At 45.2% G+C, this 18,400-nt stretch overlaps 1 protein-coding gene across 9 annotated transcripts; it reads right to left on the bottom strand.

Moving 5' to 3' along the window:
* Positions 1–36: 36 nt before the first annotated feature.
* tjp3 (tight junction protein 3) lies at positions 37–17,989 on the bottom strand. Of its 9 annotated transcripts, none has more exons than XM_062556946.1 (31): positions 17,850–17,989; positions 12,040–12,096; positions 11,577–11,698; positions 11,236–11,338; positions 10,675–10,954; positions 10,438–10,541; positions 10,145–10,331; positions 9,942–10,020; positions 9,745–9,848; positions 9,377–9,464; positions 9,117–9,220; positions 8,605–8,760; positions 8,141–8,201; positions 7,282–7,367; positions 6,825–6,921; positions 6,627–6,718; positions 6,058–6,195; positions 5,784–5,856; positions 5,456–5,520; positions 5,203–5,266; positions 4,730–4,886; positions 4,424–4,532; positions 3,545–3,764; positions 3,023–3,222; positions 2,777–2,872; positions 2,613–2,692; positions 2,275–2,485; positions 1,999–2,099; positions 1,171–1,782; positions 818–867; positions 37–619 (listed from the first exon to the last, which is right to left on the bottom strand). In XM_062556946.1, the coding sequence occupies exons 2-31, from the start codon at positions 12,085–12,087 to the stop codon at positions 490–492; spliced, it is 4,017 nt and encodes a 1,338-aa protein (XP_062412930.1). In that variant the 5' UTR covers positions 12,088–12,096; positions 17,850–17,989; the 3' UTR covers positions 37–489. The 9 variants fall into 9 exon arrangements, with proteins under 9 accessions (XP_062412930.1, XP_062412929.1, XP_062412933.1 ...); XM_062556945.1 differs by having other exon boundaries at positions 17,736–17,884; XM_062556949.1 differs by lacking the exon at positions 17,850–17,989 and adding an exon at positions 17,732–17,843.
* Between the last annotated feature and the right edge of the window lie 411 nt (positions 17,990–18,400).

Genomic DNA, 18,400 nt, shown 5'->3' with positions numbered 1-18,400 from the left:
ATATGATGTTTAATCCTTGAGAGTGTGCACATTTAGGAGTTTAAACACAATTTCTGAAAATGCAATGAAAGCACCCGTACAGGCTACATGTAATTTTGCAAGTGTGGAATTTCAATCGGTCTCTGGCAATCTGAGCAGGTACATTCAGCAAGACATTGCTTTACAACAACCATGTATATTTATAATATTTTTTTTATTTAAAATTAATTAACATAAACATGTATGGTCGAGCCAATCAGACTCTGTGCACAGTCAGTATAAAACATCAACGCTATTAGTCAGCAATTGTTCATGCATAGGAGTATATGTCCAAGAGTTCATAGAGTCAGTGTACAGGACTGTGGAAGTAGCCCTTCCAAATGGCTAATGGCCTCAGGCAGGGTTGTCTGTAAGGTCATCTCCCTTTTGGCAATCCAAACAAAGAGATCAGGAGGAATAAAAGCAGCAGGCCCCTCCAGGATAAATAATACATAGGCTAAAACGTGCCCTTTACAGTTCTGTGGCTGGACCCCATTCTTCGTCATCGGCAATGACATCCTCAATGTCATTTTCATCCTCTGAGCTGTCACTCCCATGGATCTGAGTCCGGCGGTTCTGCAGCGCCTCATGATGTGCCAGCCTGTCGGAAAAGGACAATATTCATTTAGAAAACGTGGCCATTTCTCAAATTCTATGGTCATCATAACACTGTAGATTAGAGCTCTTGATTATAATATATCTAGCTTCTACTGAGCTTCATTGTTCGCCTGTGTACTGGCATACATGCTACAGTACATTTAAGATCTCTCCTCTGATGTGGTGATGATGTCATACTCACACAAGGAATTGAGGGGAATGTCTCTCTTCAGGCTCTTCTTCCATGCGAGTCTGAGGAAGGGAAAAGGAGAGTGAAAAACCAGCGAGGACATTGTCAAAGAACCATTGAAGAGCTCTTTTCCAGAACGCTATATCCACAGCTTTAATGCATTTTCATAAATACTTTACTCAATCAAAAAAAAAAACACAACTTTGTGTTTATTGATATTACCTCAAATACACAATTAAATAAAATTATTATTATTAATGTGTTAAAAAATGGATTTATAGCGTTTTGGATTTAAGAGCTCGTCCTATACTTCTCATCATATGAACATACATATTGTGAGGGTGGAGGTGTTTGTGGACAGGTACCTTCTTCAGCTTTTCCTCGATGAAAGACAGCGTGACGGGTGGTGGTGGTGGAGGACTCTCTGGAGGAGGCTCCGGTGACTCAGAGGCCGCTCCTGCGGCCCTGGGGTCTGGGGCCCGGAAGTCCGGCGGTCCATCGGACGGCGTCGTTGGGACTTGGATCTCCGTGTTGCTGTAGTCCGAGTCGCTAAAGCTTCGCGGGGACGGGGCGTCGTGACGCGGGGGGCTGTCCGAAGGGGGGCGCTGCAAACGGGGCCCTGGGACGTGGAGGATGGGGGGCCGGTCGTCAGGGGGGAGCTGGTACACGGGCTCTGCCTCGGAGGGAGGCGCTGGGCTGTAGCGGGCCTCTGGACTGGGGCTATCGTGGGCCCTGGCGGGCTCGGAGGAGCGGGCCAGCGCGGTCCCTCTGCTCCGGCCGTGACGCGTGACCTCCTGGGGGCTGAAGGCGTCGTCGATGTCTTCGTTGTCAGTGTAGATTTCTCCAAGCTCTCCGTCGGTGTAGGCCTCGCCGTCCGTGTCCTCGTAGTCGCTGGCGCCACGGCTGTCGCAGCTCAGGTAGTCCGAGGCGTGGTCAGGGGCCAACTCCTCCAGCACCTCAGTCTCCCCTCCCTCCAGCTGCACAAAAACGCACACCACAAATATTCATCAGTTAAATGTTTTAAGCAGGACAAAGTGCCAGATTTATTTATCAAGTGTGGTGGTTAGAATTGACCGTCCATACATGCAGTGTTGACTTCAAGGGGACACACACTGAAAACACTTTCAACACTAAAACAATATACTGTGTGTGTCTGTGTGTGTGTGTGTGTGTTCATCGGTGCTCATGCGTACCGTAACCTCGGAGACCCAGACTGGCTTGGCTTGCTGTTGCCTTATTTTGTCTTTCAGGGCCTCATACCACACATGTGAACCAGGCTGCAAATCGATGCGGGCTGTGGAGGCAAGATTGATTACTAGTTTTTGAACGATACATGTTTTATTTAGTTGGTTTCGCTAATACTGGGAATGTATACTGATACTGTAGGTTGCTTGGTTTCACTGGTACTGTGTGCAATGAAAGTATCATTCATCATAATTCATTATATAGCCTAACATTGGGTAGCATACCAGAGAATAGATGACTGTAGTTTTTCCTCATTTTCAAGGCTGAGGTATAGAGGCGGCGAGAGCTCTTGTTGGAGTCAGGAGCGTAGCGTTGCCTCATGGCCTTGACATCTTTCCGGCTCTGTGGGTCCAGGAAGAACACCATGGGGTGGTACTGTATGTAGTTCAGCCTCTCCACCGCTGTAGGCGTGATGTCCAGTAAGGGATGCTTCTCCTGAAATGTGAAAGGGAATGTTTAAATCAACACCAAGTTACTGAAACGCTGTATATCGAGGTGTATGGAGTTGGTGATCACGCAGGACGTCAATTATTTCCACTGCAATTCATGTTTGGCCTCTTACCTGTTCAGCGATTTTCCTCACAGTATCCAGTTTGATCACAGTCGATGAAGTACGCTCTGCTCCACTCCTTGGAACCATATCTGTGACATAAAATAACATTAAGAACCCTCTAATGCCTCTAACGCCTAAGAGTGACCGTTACTGTTATTTACAAAGCAACTTACCTGCAACTTGAAATTCATCTGGCTTTTCCCCGGCCAACTTCTCCATGGCAATGTCATTCAGAGGGCCAAGAATGACAATGGGCCGTTTAAAATTAGCTGGAAGAGAACGGAACAAAATGTCACAAGGTCAGCCACATATATATATATATATAACTGATCGCAATGTCTCCCACATCAAGGGAATGATAATTCAATGAATGTTTTTTCCTTAGATGTCCAAACATGCCTCTTGCTAGGCCTCCTTACCTTCTCTCAGTAGGACCTTTTCATAGGCTGGAAATTTGCCCTGGATGGTCAGCTGCAGGAGGTCATCTCGGGTTCGCCGGGTATTTTTCTTGGCCCCGCGAAGCCCTCTCATCTTCCAGAACTCTGCCCTCTGGCCCGAGGACTGTTTCTCGACCGCTGACACTCTCTGGGCCTGCTCCGCCATTGCCAGTGTCTCAGCCCTGCAGGGCACAGGGGGATAACACCATCAGGTCAAAGTCAAACACATACTCGTCACCACATGTTCATGCCACATGGTTTGTTTGCTTCAAACAAGGTCACCTATTTTAAACAGTCAACAACCACAAACCCTTCATGCTCTGTTTTCAAGTGAGCATTAGTTAAAAATGTCCATGCACGGTGTGTCAACTTTAAATAAAACCAGCTGAAGTAAAAAAAATATATATATCAGTCATGTACTACATGTACATGTGTTCTCCTCTTTGACTGTTGTGAAATAGCTTGTTCAAATCAATAATTTGAAGTGTGTCTGGTTTAGCACACCTGGTCTGGTTGGGGATGGTTCCCTTGTCCAGCTCGTGTAGGTCGTTCCCCATGCGCACTGCTAACCAGTTGCCCAGCTTCCCCCGGTGCATGGTGTCCAGCACACGGAACACCTCCCCGCGGGTGAAGCTCAGGCCGATGCTCCCCTCTGCCTCGTGGTCAAAGTGTGTGCGGACGTAGAAGGAGTCTCCGATACTGGACTTCATAATCTTCCGGTAAACTATGGAAGAGAGAGACACAGGAGATGAGGAACTGAGTTGTGTGTCTAGACAAGGTCACGATGATGTTGCAAAACTTGAGTGTGTATGTTGTTATGAGAAGTAGGCCAAAGCTCTTCCTTAGCTCTCAATCCTCCCAATGGCATAATGCCTTGAGCTCACTGGAGGAACATACTGTTTCCTTGGATAATGAGACAGGGGTTTAGACAGAGAGCGTACATATACACTTAAGCCAATGTTGCATGTTTTGTTACCATAACTATGTAACAATCTATCATGTTTTATGGTCCATTTGTGTAGTTTACTTGTTTTGATATCATTTTCAAATGTTTTCGGGTGACAGATGGGTATATGAAAGTATAGATAATTACACCAGTTTCCCCAATACTCAGAAGAATATACACTACACTACACTACACTACACTATCTTGTTCTGTGTTCCAGGATCAATACGCCCAGAGATAATGTGAGGAATGTTTTTACAACATGATATTGCTGACTATATTTACCATTTACCATGTTTATCAACCTTTTATCAGTGGAGTGGAGTTTGTAGGGGCTTTTGCATGTATAGTTGCATGCTTAGTTAAAGTGCAGCATGTTGTACTAGTTCCTTGTGCATGTTGTGCTTTTGTTTGCTCTTGCAGTGTACTGTACTTACTGTCCATTTTGTTCTGTGTGCGGAGGGAAACTGGCTCCCCTGTGCGGATGTTCAGCAGATACATGGCTGCTTCCTCTCGTGTGAAGTGGTTGAAGTCGACACCATTTACCTGCAAGGCCCCCCAGTGTTACATTTGAACTGACGTTAGTCTCACCACAGTAAAGTAACATCCATGTGGTGCTCTTTTCAATTAAGTGGCTCTAAAATGTGATGGGCATTTGTAGAGAATGACGAGGGCTGACAAAGAACCTTATTGCTAAGATAACTATACAAAAGTGCTTATAGTTCAAATACTACTAAATTTACCTGCATGATCTGGTCTCCTTCCTTCATCCCCTGCCTATGTGCAGGACTGTTGGGTTGAACTCCCCCAACGAAGATCCCCACATCGTTTCCTCCGACAAGCCGCAAGCCCACGCTGCCGTCCTTCACAAATTCCACGACATTTTGGTCTGAGCTATACCTAGGAGCCAAAGATGTGAACTCAGGTTAAATTCCCAAGCATACCATAATTTCCTGACTATTAGCCGCGGCTTATACATTGATTTTGCAACATTTCTTCAGCTATGAGGTTAATACATGGGAAGAGTTAATATGGCATTAATATGGTTTTGTTTCTTCTTGCATAAAATACTGTCCTGCGGCTTATACACAATGCACCTAATACACAGGAAATGACTGCAGCTCTGAGGTAAACACAAGTTATCACCTCCTGATGAGCACTCAGGCAGTTGATGTGGGAACAAGGCTAATGAGTAATAAGACAAGTGATATCTCACCCCACGTTCGGTGTGGGAAAGGCATCAGGAGGGAGGGAGTAAACTGGCTCCTCAATGGCCCTGGCTAGAAGATAAAGCACACATTAGGAACTGCACAGAAAAAAGGTTTATTTTAAATTTTTTGTTAAGAACTTTTATCTGTACAAAGAATGCTTTGTGTCTTTGTTGTGGTTTTGATTCAGGAAATGGTGATCATTAACCACTTCATGGCTACTCTCTTATCACTGCACTAAGAGAAAAATGTACCACCTACCATGCGGTTTGTTGTTGCTAGCCCTGGACACGTCAGAGCGTAGTGTCCCATTTGCGCGTGGAAAACTGAAAGAAAAAAAATACCAGCCCTCTCAATATTAATTCAAACACATGCATGCTGCCAAACAATCTTACAGCACACCGTGCCTAGGTGTCTATTGAGATTTTATTTCCCATTGATTACAATGGTCCAGCTAGAAGGAGGAAGTGCTTTGCTGCCCTTTCTATGGACGAGCGTCATCTGAGACTGGTGAGAAATCACGCGGGGGTGGTGGCCACTGAACTAAGCCGTGATTAGAGAGCAGGAAGAGAAGGCTCTGATTGTGTACCTGTGGTCGCTCTCGTCCGTGCTCTCGTAGCGCCTGGGGGGAGACGGCGCCCGCTCAGACTCCGAGGACTCTTCTGCAGAACGCAGAACACACACACACACACACACACATACACACACACAGATTAAAATGTGTTTCCCCATCACCTGTGAAATCTTTACAGTCTGTAGTCCCTAAAAAGTGAACCCATGTTTCTGAGGGTCAGGAGTCTATGGGGGAGTTCTCCGGCTACTGTAGGTGAACAGAGAGAGAGAGAGCTCGGCCAAGAGCTTACCTGGCGGTGGAGGTCTGGAGTTGGCGCGCAGGCCGGGGGGTGCCAGGTCAGGGAGGACTTTGTATCTCGGGTCCATCTTAGGGCTGTTGCGTCTGGGCGGGGGGGAGCCGCTCCTGTCGGAGTCTGACTCTGAAACAACTGCAGGGGGAGAGAGCAGGCAGGTCAAAATCTGATGGGTACCAAAACCCTGAGGTCGCTACAGTAGGCTACTGGTCCAATTCTGTCTCTGTGCAGCTCTTGTGAAAAGTGGAGCAGGTGGTAGATAAAACAATATGTAAACACACTGTTCTCTTGCTACAGTGCAAAATCATGTCTATGATGACTGTGCTACGTTCTTAGAATGATCAGCAATTCCGTTCTATGATATACTTTTACACACACACACACACACACACACACACACACACAGCGAACAGGAATGTTGAGTGTCTAGGAGAGGCATCAGGGTGTAAAATCCTTATTCTCCTCATCTCTGTTCTGTTGTAGGGCACAATCATAATTCTCTGAGACATGTGCTGTACTGCTGTATGTAGATGTACTGGAAAGAGCACATGTACTGTGGTACAGACCTTCAGGTGGAGGCCTGGCAGGGGGTGAGGCTCTGCGTAGAGAGTCTGCCTGTCTGACAACGACTGGTGACACTCGCATTTCTGGACGACTTCTGGCAAAGGAAGTAGAACATTTTACTTCCAGGTTTTTACTTCCAGATCAATGTCTGAATTTAACTTCAAAGTTTCCTACCCGTGACATTTTACGGTTTAACTCACCCAACTGCTCTCCTGGAGTTGCTGGAGCCCCTGCTGATGGGAGAATCCTCTCTTGGAGCAGAGGCATAACTTGCCTCGGACTCTGAATCCGTGTGACCTGTTTCAACACACACGACGGTAAAAATGTCTTATCACTGAACAGTGAGACTCTAGTCACACTTTTATCAGGAGGTTTTCAGAACATTTCAAAGCAAAAAAACCCCACATACTGTATCTCTCAAGTGGCCTGACGTCTAGGTAATGATAATGCATCAATGCTGATACGGTTTGGCATGTCTTTGTGGCAAGACATTTTTCACTTTGAGGACCTTTTGTTAGTTCAGCTAGCGTCACTTCTGTTATTCACGTCAAGTGTTTAAAGAGTGCCTCTTTAAATGCCTACAGTAGTTTACACAGAAAGGCTTGTGTGGCTGCAACCATCCTAGAATGTGTGCTAGAGGCGTTTGTCGTCACTCACCCCGGGCAGTGGTGGACACTGTGGGAGGGGTCCAGCGTGGGGGCTCTACTGCAGGGGCTTTAGCTTTAACAACGCCTGAGGGCTTTCTGGAAGAGACAGACACAGAGAGGGAGGTCAGGAGATGGCGGAGATAAGAAGGAAAAGGAGAGTGATGGAGAAAGAAGGGGAGGGACACGGAACCAGCTTGAGTTGTCTCACAAACTTTGTGTAACTTGAGCCCACTGCCTAATGCAGGCCATGCCTACTGAAATCCAAATGTATCTCTATATGAGATATCAAAGGCAGGGGTCACTTGACCCATTTACCTTATCTCTCTATATGACATGAGCAATTTTTTCCTCCATAGGCTTACATTTATAATGGCCGACTTTTTTGTAATGTTCTTTTTTGTAAGACTGGGGGCTGAGACCAGGTGATTACTAATAAATGCATTTGAATAGTTTTGATAACAGTGAGGACAGGTGTTTATGATAAAAGATAAATTAATACAAATTAAAAGCACAAAATATGCTCAAAAGATTTTTTTCCATTTTATTATTTAATTCGCACACAATATTCACAATAGAACACATCGTTAAAAATCAAGAAAAAAATTAAGAGCTCAAACTATACACAAATGATGAGCAAAAAAAAAAAAGGAAAAGTAAAAAATAAAGGCAAAAATTATTCTGCAAAAAAAAAACGGGGGAAAAAATCATGACCAAAATAGGGTTGGAACAGTCTGTATTGGGGGACTGGGTGAGGGGGGCTATGGTAAGGCATGAGTTGATCAGTGGCCCCCGTATCAGTGGGCCCCGTCCCCAGGCTCCTTCAGAAGGGCCCGCGAGATGGGGGCGGCTGCTAGGCCTCCTCCTAGTACCTGTATCTGCTGCGGGAGTCCTGGTGGCGTGAGGTGCTGCCGTCTGACTCCGACTCCGAATCTGTGGAAATAATAAACCGTCAAACATGCTGCTTAGCTCAACATCTCACTGGGTCCTTCTCATTTGTCTTTTTTTATCTATCCTCCTTTCCTTCCTTGGTCCTCGTTCCCACTGATCTAGATAAAGAATGATGGGGCTACAACAATGGGATAGTCTATCCAGTGTTCTTTATAGATCAGTAGGAACGAGCCGGAGGACCGAGGAAGGAAGGAAGGAAGGAAGGGAGGATAGATAAAAAAGACAAATAAGAAGGGCCCACTGTGTGTTTCCCCATCACCTGTGAAATCTTTACAGTCTGCAGTCCCTAAATAGTGAATCCATGTGTGTGAGGGTCAGGAGTCTATGGGGGAGGTCTCCGGCTAGGTGACCAGAGACAGCTGTCAAGGCTCGGCCAAGAGCTTACCTGGCGGTGGAGGTCTGTACGGCGAGGAGCCCCTGGAGTTGGCGCGCAGGCCGGGGGGTGCCAGGTCAGGGAGGACTTTGTATCTCGGGTCCATCTTGGGGCTGTTGCGTCTGGGCGGGGGGGAGCCGCTCCTGTCGGAGTCCGAATCTGAAACAGCTGCAGGGGGAGAGAGCAGGCAGGTCAAAATCCGATGGGTACCAAAACCCTGAGGTCCCTACAGTACTGGTCCACTTCTGTCTCCACGCAGCTCTTGTGAAAAGTGGAGCAGGTGGTAGATAAAACAAGATGTAAACACACTGTTCTCTTGCTACAGTGTCATGACTATGATGACTGTGCTACGTTCTTGGAATGATCAGCAATTCCGTTCTATGATATACTTTTAACAATCATACCATTCATACAACTGTATATTGTGACTATCTGCAGACCTAATTAAATAGCCGTGAGGTTTCGGCGCAGGTTATCTAAAGGGGTGTGTGGTGTGTTGCGGGGCGGTAGAGGAGAAGGCATACGTTTGCGTGGCCGTGAGGCTGAGGAGGTGGGCCGGGGGGCGTTCCAGTTCTGAGGGGCCGGAGAGGCACGGGGATTGGGCAGGGTGGAGATGCCGGACAGAACCCTGCAATCAGAACCAACTCCACACATCAGAAAACAATTCCACAATACCACATACAGAAAGAGTTGTACCAATTTGTCTCTTGAAAACTAAATGTTGCAGTGTGAGTGTTGAAATATCTTTGGACACGTCTCCTCCCGTGTGAAAGTCCATATTCACCTGTATCGGTCGGAGTCTGTCAGGTCTCGGCTGTCCCTTCTCGCAGGGGGTGGAGAATTACTTTTGTCTGATTCAGACTCCGAGGGAACTGTAGCCAAACAGAAAGAGTCAAGGTAAACAATTAGGTCACTAGGTGATCTCCATTAGTAATGGAAATCACAAACATACAGTAAGTCCATTACGGTGAGAGATGACTGTTGCATTTGATTCCAAGTTGTTACCATTTGGTATGGTAAGTATATGATGTATATGATATTATGTAGGTGATTCTCTAACTATGGTTGTGTGTGTGTGTGTGCGCGTGTGGGGGTGTGTGTCCAGGGTTGGTCTAGTGCTGGATGTCCTTGGAGCCGTTTCGCTGGACTCACCTCTCCGTCTGGGAAGGCTGTGTACAGGAGGTCGGCTCAGCGTTGAGCGCATGGGAGACGTGTCGCGTGACTTCGGCATCGGCAGAGGAGCTTCTGCTCGAGTTCTACAGCACAAACGTTCCAGAGTTCAGAGCATGGATAAAAAAAAAAAAAGACTCAAATAAAAATACGAGACCTGTTGAAACAGGTGAGCATACCTGTGTGTGCGGCGCTCTCGCCCGGCGGGACGCGATGGTCTGCCCCTGGTGGGTGAATCTGAATCCAGGTCTGAGATGTCTGAGGGAGTGAAGCATTGAATCAGATATTGGTTCTAAAAAGCTGGAATGCAATGTTGCTCACTCTGTTCTACACGAATATAAAATATACTGATCATCAGCAGACCAGGATGTCCATTCCTCACCTTCTAGCTCAGAGCTGTCTCCGTGCCTCTCATCTTCACTATTCCGTGGACTGTCCTCCACCTCGGGGATGCTGACCAGGAACTTCCGGTTGTCCCTCAGGACCACCATGGTGAGCTTGCCTCTGGACTTCTCCACCAGGTGCTTGGTCTCCAGCAGTGACAGGTTCTCTGTAGTCATTCCGTTGATCTACGAAGAAGCATCCAGGGGTCATGATCAAATTGGAAGAGGTCGGAGTCATTTCAACAACATCACGATGACGAACCACAACCAAGACCATACAGACGGATTTTACCTTCAGAACAAGATCTCCCTCCTGCAAGGTCCCTTGTTTGGCAGCCAGTCCAGTAGGCGTCATGTGTTTAATAAAAATCTGGCTTCCCAGCTTCATACCATACTCTGAAAAATGATAAACACCATTATTATCATCATCATTATCATCATCACTCTTCCTCTTCATTTTTCACATAACACATATAATCCACTCGATCACTCTAGCTTCATGATCATCTCTACTACCACTACTACTTACCGTCTGTCTGTTTCTTCTTGATCAACGTGGTTCTGATGGGCTTGTCCGGGGAGTCCTGTTGCGGTAGGCGTTTGAAGCCGGACATGAGGGCCAGGTCGTGGCCATTGCGCTCTGGGGAGGCGCTGCGGCCCCTGCGTGGGGCCCTGCCGTAGCTGGGGCTGTCGGAGCCCCTGCGCGGCCGCCGGTGGTTGGGGTCGTCGGCCAGCAGGTTGGAGCTGGACTGGGCACGGGTCGGCCGGGTGGTGACGGGGATCTGGATCACCCGCGGCCTCTTCACTGTCTGGAAGGCAGGAGGGTGATATTCACTTTAGATTTACTTTTCAAAAAGGAAAACATTCCCTCTATGAACTTAAACTGCCATTATGTTTCGATTGGAATGATTAGCAAATACATTTGTGTACACTCTTAAAACAAATGTGTTGTATCCGACGCAAAAACTATGTCAAAACCATTACACTTCCACAAGATGACTATAGGTAAACTTCCAACCAAACAGTGACCTGTGAATGACATTATACTGCTAAATTTGGTAGCCCATAGAGCGCCTGTTTTTGTTCTTACAATGTTGGCTACTTTTCCACAGGCCTTGAGGTTCTGAATTGTGAAATTCGACGTGACATTCTCCATGGAGACACCATTGACCATGACGATCTGATCTCGGGTCCTGTTCAAAAAGAGAAAGGGAAGAACAATGCCACCATCAGCTTTAGCATGGAACAGGTGTGTGTGTGTGTGTGTGTGAGAGAGACAGAGGGAGATGCACGGTCACTGTCACTGACTGTCACTGCCGAGAGTAAACAAATGGCAGGTTAGACCTGAAAAACTGTAGTGTGAAATGATGAGGAAGTGTATGTGTGTTTGTAAAAGGCCACAGAGAGCCACGAGTCAAAAAGACAACTTACTGTAGCCTCCCCACGGCGGGCCCATTTCGCAGCACGTCGGACACCACCACCGTCTCTCCTGTGCCAGGGTTAGGCTTGTCTCGGCCACCAGACAATGCAAAGCCAAAGCCTATTTTCGGATCCTGAGAGGGGAAAGAAAGGGTGAGAGAGAAAGAGAAAGAGAGAGAGACAGAGAGAGAGAGAGAGAGAGAGACAGAAACAGAGTGTGAGTATCACTCTACAGTCACGTGATCTCCCCAATCTTAAATTCCAAACAGCAGGGTGTGGTTGACAGTGGCTGCGAAATAATGGCGCGTGAAGTGTCACGCTTGTCACCATTGTTGCCTCAACAGAGGCAATTCAGTATTTCTCCCCCCAACTCTGTCCTTCAAAAACACCACGGGACTGTTTGCACAGTGCTAATACTGATTACTGTGCAGGGTGCGTGTTAGTGTGAGCAAAAGTCTAGGGTAAATACACTTACTTTGTTCAGGGTTACTGTGTGCTGCTCCCATATCGTCATTTCCTCCATGTCTGGGTGCTGAAAGAAAAAAACAGAAAGGTTAAAGAGTCACGTCCAGTCAAAGAAACGACACTTTAAGTCAAAAAGTAAAGTTATTGTCATGCACAAAGACACCGAGACACAAGACCCAAAAAACAACAGCACAAATCCGTTCGCATGGCCTCACTTTTTGGCAGAGCTCACACTCCTGTGTGCTCTCGATCTGAGGTGAAACAGGAAGAGTGAGTCAACATGAGCAGGCCCACACCTGTGGCATTCCTGGGGGACAGGTAATGGGGAGGAGCCTGTCCCAACCACAGCCAACCACAGCAGCGCCTGCTGCTAGACGCGCGTCACCGACAGGAAGAGAGGCGACACCTGACACCAATAAACCAACGGGCTGTGTCGCGACCAAAACCTGCACCAGCCTCTGGACACAGACTCTCGTCAATGAGTCCCCTTAAAGCATTCTTAGCATGCCTAGCCTCTTCTCGCTACGCCTCAGGCACGCCTTGTTATTTCAAAACTAAACACCTGGGACAGCTCAGTGATAAGCATCAGCACATTTACACACTTAGTACTTAGGTTTTGTTAGTTTTTAAAAAGTGTTGTTTTTTTAGGTGGATTGGGTTATCTAGGTATTTCAAGCTTCAATACCACACGATATATCCATGTATTGTGAAAATGTATCCCAATGGTACTTCAACTTTGGATGACAATTTTAAGAATATTAATGTCACCCAGTTTCAACATGGTTTAAACGTTTGTACTGTAGTAACTTAACTCAATACAGTAGTAATTCAGTATCCACTCAATACACTATTAATCATGTTGTTGTGTCCATATCAAAATGTTATAACTGTCAAAGTTTTTACATGTGTACCTGTTCTTCACAATATATAGATTTTTCAACTGATACTAAAACTTCAAAATCAAAAGGTGACCAGCCACTTAAAATGTGTCACCAAAATGATGGTCAAAGTTCAAGTATGGAAAGATTGACAACTAGAAACCAGATCATCAAAACTACACGTACACGTCACACATAGTCCCACCTCTTTTCAAGAACATCACTACTGAGGCATTCTAAAAATGCTGCCCTAGAGAGGTACCTGAGGGAAATCTGGTCATATGTAGACCGGTGAGGTTGAAACAATATGGCCGCACGATTTCAGCTCCTCAGCAAATAAAAGCTATGTCATCATGACCAAGTGCATAATGATTTCCGATACAATTTCTTTCTCTGATTCACAGCAGCAATGAAACTAGGTGACACAGGCCTCGCACTGAAACAGCCATTTCAGATTGCAGAAGACAGAAAATTGCAGGGGGAGGGGTAGGTTACTATGGGGAGGGGGAAGACAACAACGGCAGACAGACAGACAGACACACACACATTAATAGGCACCGCTGAGGAAATGGTCTAACTGCTATCATGCAATGCAAATGTCAGTGTTTTGGATATTTAGATATTTTCGACAGGGCCTCAAGGCAAGGCCATCCAGGAAAGTAGCGCTCAGGAGCTTAGAAAAACACTTAATATGTAACCCATTAACACCAACTGGGACTTTCAGATAAACATCATGGGCAATATCAACTATTCCTGAAAAGGCCACCTGATAAAACCACAAGGCAAGGTAGGTCAAATACAGAACACATTGAAAACAACAAATGTTGGCTAAACTGCTGTGTTTAAAGCATCAAAGAACACCAATAACATTAATGAAAGTGTTGTTTTTCTAGTGGTAGTAAGTATGATTCTTATCTGCATTAACCAAGGTAGTCCACTCATTTTATGGTGTGATTGTTCACAACATTAATGTGCAACCCATGTAAAGCAACAAATGTGACATCCATGTCATGATCAATGTAATACAAAAGGTCCTTTGTTTATTCTTTCTCTGCTAGTCATCAACACTGAAAAACATCAAGCTCACTCCACAAAAACAACCGGCTACCAAAACAGCACTGCAATGACAAACATACACATAGTCGATGTTTAAACGAGCACTTGACCAGAAAGCAACATTCTTGGTTCAACACTATGACGATAAAGATGACATCAGGCTTGAACACGTAATTGTTCACAGTTAAAGTTTACATTTACATTTCAAAAATCAGCACATGACAAATCAGAGCGCTAGCAGCCATAGGTTTACCCATGGCCTACACGTACACTGGTGACAAGGGAATAGTAGGTCTAATGAAGAATAACATACCTTGTTCTTAACCCTTTTCATGTTTCTCTAAATCCAAAGGCAATGCGATCTTAAGCAGAAGACTAAACTGCACACCATTTCAAGACCGTGGGGACTACAAATACTGAGGAGGTGCACAGAGCAAACAAGGAAAGGAGGAGGCTGTGCCACTCACCGGGTTCAAAAACCTAACTTCCATTCCTGGAGCAGCAGAAACACCTGCTACCTCTACAGCTCCGAAAAAAACCAACAATCCACCTCCCACTCTGCGTTGTTCCAAGAAAAATACAAACTACAACCAAGGAAATGCATTCAATACTTCGCCCGGCCGTCAAAAAAACAAACAAAATCAAACAAGTCCATCTTTCTTGTTGGTGGATTAATCGATTTGTAGGTCAGAGAAGGATCAATGGCCGACCGTTATGTGTTTCTTGGGAGAGCAACACCTTGCAGAAACCCCGCCTCCCTGAAACTTCCCCCCTCCCTCTGCTCTCCCACCTTCCTCATTTGAATGCCCTAACTTTCTATTGCCCACTGTTACCATGGAGTTAAGGGGGAGCCTAGTAAACATAGGAAATCCCACAACACACAGGATGCAGGAAGCACCAAAGCACCTTAAAAAATGTACCACAAAGTCATGGAGTCAAACTCCCTTTGGAACCAAATCATATCTGTATTGAGCATACTGTACAACCTACGTGCTCATGATATGTATCAATCCCTGCAAACAGTACATTAGGTGTTACCCTGTACTGAGTTGTTTAAAGGGAGTTTTTCCCTCACCTGCACCTGTTGCTGAGAAAGAACCCATGTTGAACGAAACACTTTGACCTCCTATGTAAAGGCATGGAATACAGCTCTTAAAAGTTAACAAAGACTGACCAATTCACTGCAATTTAGAGGGAGAAGTCATGGATTTGTTGACAACACGCAGGTGAAAATGGACTTTCAAAATGACGCTTTTGCAGGGCTTCATTACTGACTTTAAATCACAAATACCTGCTCATATATACATTTAGAAATGCATGCAATCTCACATATACAGGCACATGCAGAGACACACACACACAGACATACAGCACAGCACAAGATGACATTCCAAAAGTGTGTGTGTCTAACAGCATTCATCTGGGTCAACAGACCATTTTCTGGTCAGTGAAATACGAAAGCAGGGAGAACTGCTATGGTAACAGAGGAAATCATTGCCATAGGGTGTCAATTATTAACCAGGTGCTTAAAGGACAGAAGGCAGAGGCCACGTTTCAAAAAATACTGCTACACTTACCGAAGTGACAGAAAATTATTTAAACTTGTCTGCTCACAGACAGACACTTGTTGGTTTGTTACACAACTCTTCCGTCTGCACGTATTCCTCAAGATTCCTCAGGAAGACAACGATCTACACATTCCACACAAGTTACACAAATTCACCAGGCTAACTGCATGAACAAAGCTGAAACTGTTCTCCTGACATTGCCTCCATGGCCCGTCACTGAAACTGATATCAGTCATGAACTTCTCAAGGGGATGCGGGACATGCTGGGCTCTCTCTAGGAGCAGGCTCAGGCTCAGCCAGCCAGGCAACATTTCACCAGCCTGGGGCCATACCAAGGGCTGCACTTGACGAGGGCTGTGGGGCCACAGGAACAAAAGCAAACAGCTCTCCGGGATGTACTTCTGCCATTATGAGGGCCCCTCCCACTCTCTGTAAACAGTCTCTAACCACAGAAGGACATGCCCTGGTTCCAGCGTCACACACTGCCACCCTGGGATACTACCTTTGACTCGACCATAGTGATACGGTTAAAAGGACTTGGTCACTTCATTTCAGTCAATGTTGACATTGCACTTGAGCAACAGAAACAAAAGTTTATCCAAGCCATCTGGATAGATAGATAGAAACTCTATACATTCCGAGGTAAATTCTAGGCACCCTGTAGGTTACACAACCAAAACACAACATAGACAAAGCCTATATCACACAAAAATCACTCAATAAAAGAGTTGATTGTGAAGTGATTACAAAGGTCTGGTATGGACTGACCATGTGATGCAATGACCATGATGAGGTATTATGGTAGAGGGGGTGCAATGATGGTAGTGCAAAAGTGAACAGTGCAGGGATTGAACAGCGCAATAGCAATAGTTTTGCAATAGCTATATTGGAATTGCTTGACAAACAAGAAAAAACAATATACTTTAAGAACAATCTATAACAGAAAATAAGACATAAGATGTAGATGTTATGACCACAGTCCAGATTGTGTAGGAGGACTAATATAGCCTGAAAGACAGTCAGGTGTACATCGGGCAAAGTGATATAATGGAGGGGGCTGAGAGAGACAAGCTCATGGTGAAAAGTCCATTTCTCCCCTCCCCTTTTGTGTGCCATTGAAGAGTTGGATATGTTTCAACAGAAACATATGTTTCAAGAGAAACGGTTTGACATGTTTCAGCTGGAGTGGATGTTTAACAACCACACTGAGGTGACCAAGGGCCATTTATGATCACTCAGCACAACCCTCACAAGAGCAACAAATGACATACATCCAAAGAAAAAACAAGGGCACATAATAGTAAACTGAAGACTAAACCAAACAAAAATATATATAAATCTGGAAAAAAGGAAAAGATTAAGTCTACTTCATGTACGGACATTACGAAACTAATATATCTTGGCAGAAGATCTAGAAACGTAAAGACAGATATTATTTACAGTATGCCTATATCTAAGGCTATCTCTAAGTGCAATAAAAACAAAGAGAGATTGCCATTTGGGAATGTAGCTGCCGAAACTAGAGTGAAACCACTGAACATGTGGAAACCTGTAGAGGTAGGAAAACCTGTAGGGCGGGTTGACAAAAGAGTGTGACAATACTGCTGAATTTATGCAATAAAAACACCTCTTCCTCAAACACGCTAGATGTCTAAAACAGCTGAAGGCTTGCCTCAGTTAAGGCCACTCAGTTTACAAGTCTCAAACAGATTCTCACAGTGAGGACTTCAGAGTAATTTGTGGACCTGTATCCAGTCTAAATGCTGACAATGTGGAATGCCAGACATACTTAACTGGACAAACACATCTGACATTTACCCTCCAGAGAAGAAGGCAACTGTGATGAGGAAGGTGCCATGAATGAGGTGGGGGGGAAACAGGCCCATATCAGACAGATAGAGGAAGTTTTAAAAGTTCTAGTCATCAGTTCAATTCCAAACCAAGATGTCAAAAAGCAGTCATAACTGACCCACATGAGTTCAAAACTGAGGCAATTCTCATTGCGGAAAAACTCTCGCACATTCCAACACAATCTAATATTTAGTGCCTGCTGCAAACGCTAACTCACAATAAACATCTGCTGAACAGTCTTAATGAGTTCACTCAATTTGGCGTCTATCGCAGTTAAGTATGATGTAAAAGAAAGAAACACCTTTGTATCGAAAGCCAAAGCAAACATTCCTATTCCTGGATAACTTACTTACTGTCGAAAGCAGCTGATAAACCGATGAGAGCTGATAGGATCGTGCTGGTTTCAGATAACTTATTGATCAGACACGCCAGGCGTAGAAATACCACAGTTGCCGTTTTCCTCTCACCTGCAGCTAGAAGCCAATCCTGCAATTCCCGTAAGGAGGTCCAGTAAACACTGTGTAGGTGCGGTTGTTCCCGCTGTCAAGGAGTGCTGTTTCTGTGCGGCTCTGTTTGGAGCAACGCGCAAAACTTCACCTGAGGTCAGAAAGTGGGCGGCGCTCTTTATCACGGAATTCAGGTGAGGATGGCAACGTCAAAGGCCATTTACTTTACACTTCCGGTAAGTAAGGGTTCTTGCGAAACATGCTGCTTTCACACATGTCAACTTTAAACACGCCTTGTTAGTTATAACTTATGACATACATTAGGCTAGGCTATATCAGCACACTGCAAGAAGCTACACCTCCTCCCAAATAGTGTTTTCCATCGTATGTTCTGAGAATTACTTTAAATTAGGCCTATTCATAGACTAGGCCTGCTGTTAAGTTTCTCTGTTCATTATCCCTTTGTGCTATTGGTGTAAAATCTCCTTATCTGTAAATAACTTTATTTTATGATTATGACTGACTTCATTGCTGGGAAATGCACCACGACTTCCTTCTTCATAACCAAGTCT

This window comes from Sardina pilchardus, chromosome 15 (genome assembly GCF_963854185.1).
Source record: "Sardina pilchardus chromosome 15, fSarPil1.1, whole genome shotgun sequence".
NCBI classification, from domain to species: Eukaryota; Metazoa; Chordata; class Actinopteri; order Clupeiformes; family Clupeidae; genus Sardina; species Sardina pilchardus.
The sequence above is the reverse complement of the archived record's forward strand: the minus strand, read 5'-3'. Positions and strand labels throughout refer to the sequence as shown.

Coding starts and splice junctions, on each gene's coding strand:
- tjp3 (XM_062556941.1), bottom strand. CDS start 14,454: ATGGAAGTTAGGTTTTTGAACCCG. Junction 2,693..2,776: donor AGATGAATTTCAAGTTGCAG/GTAAGTTGCTTT, acceptor TTTATGTCACAG/ATATGGTTCCAAGGAGTGGA. Junction 2,100..2,274: donor CTACAGTCATCTATTCTCTG/GTATGCTACCCA, acceptor TTGCCTCCACAG/CCCGCATCGATTTGCAGCCT.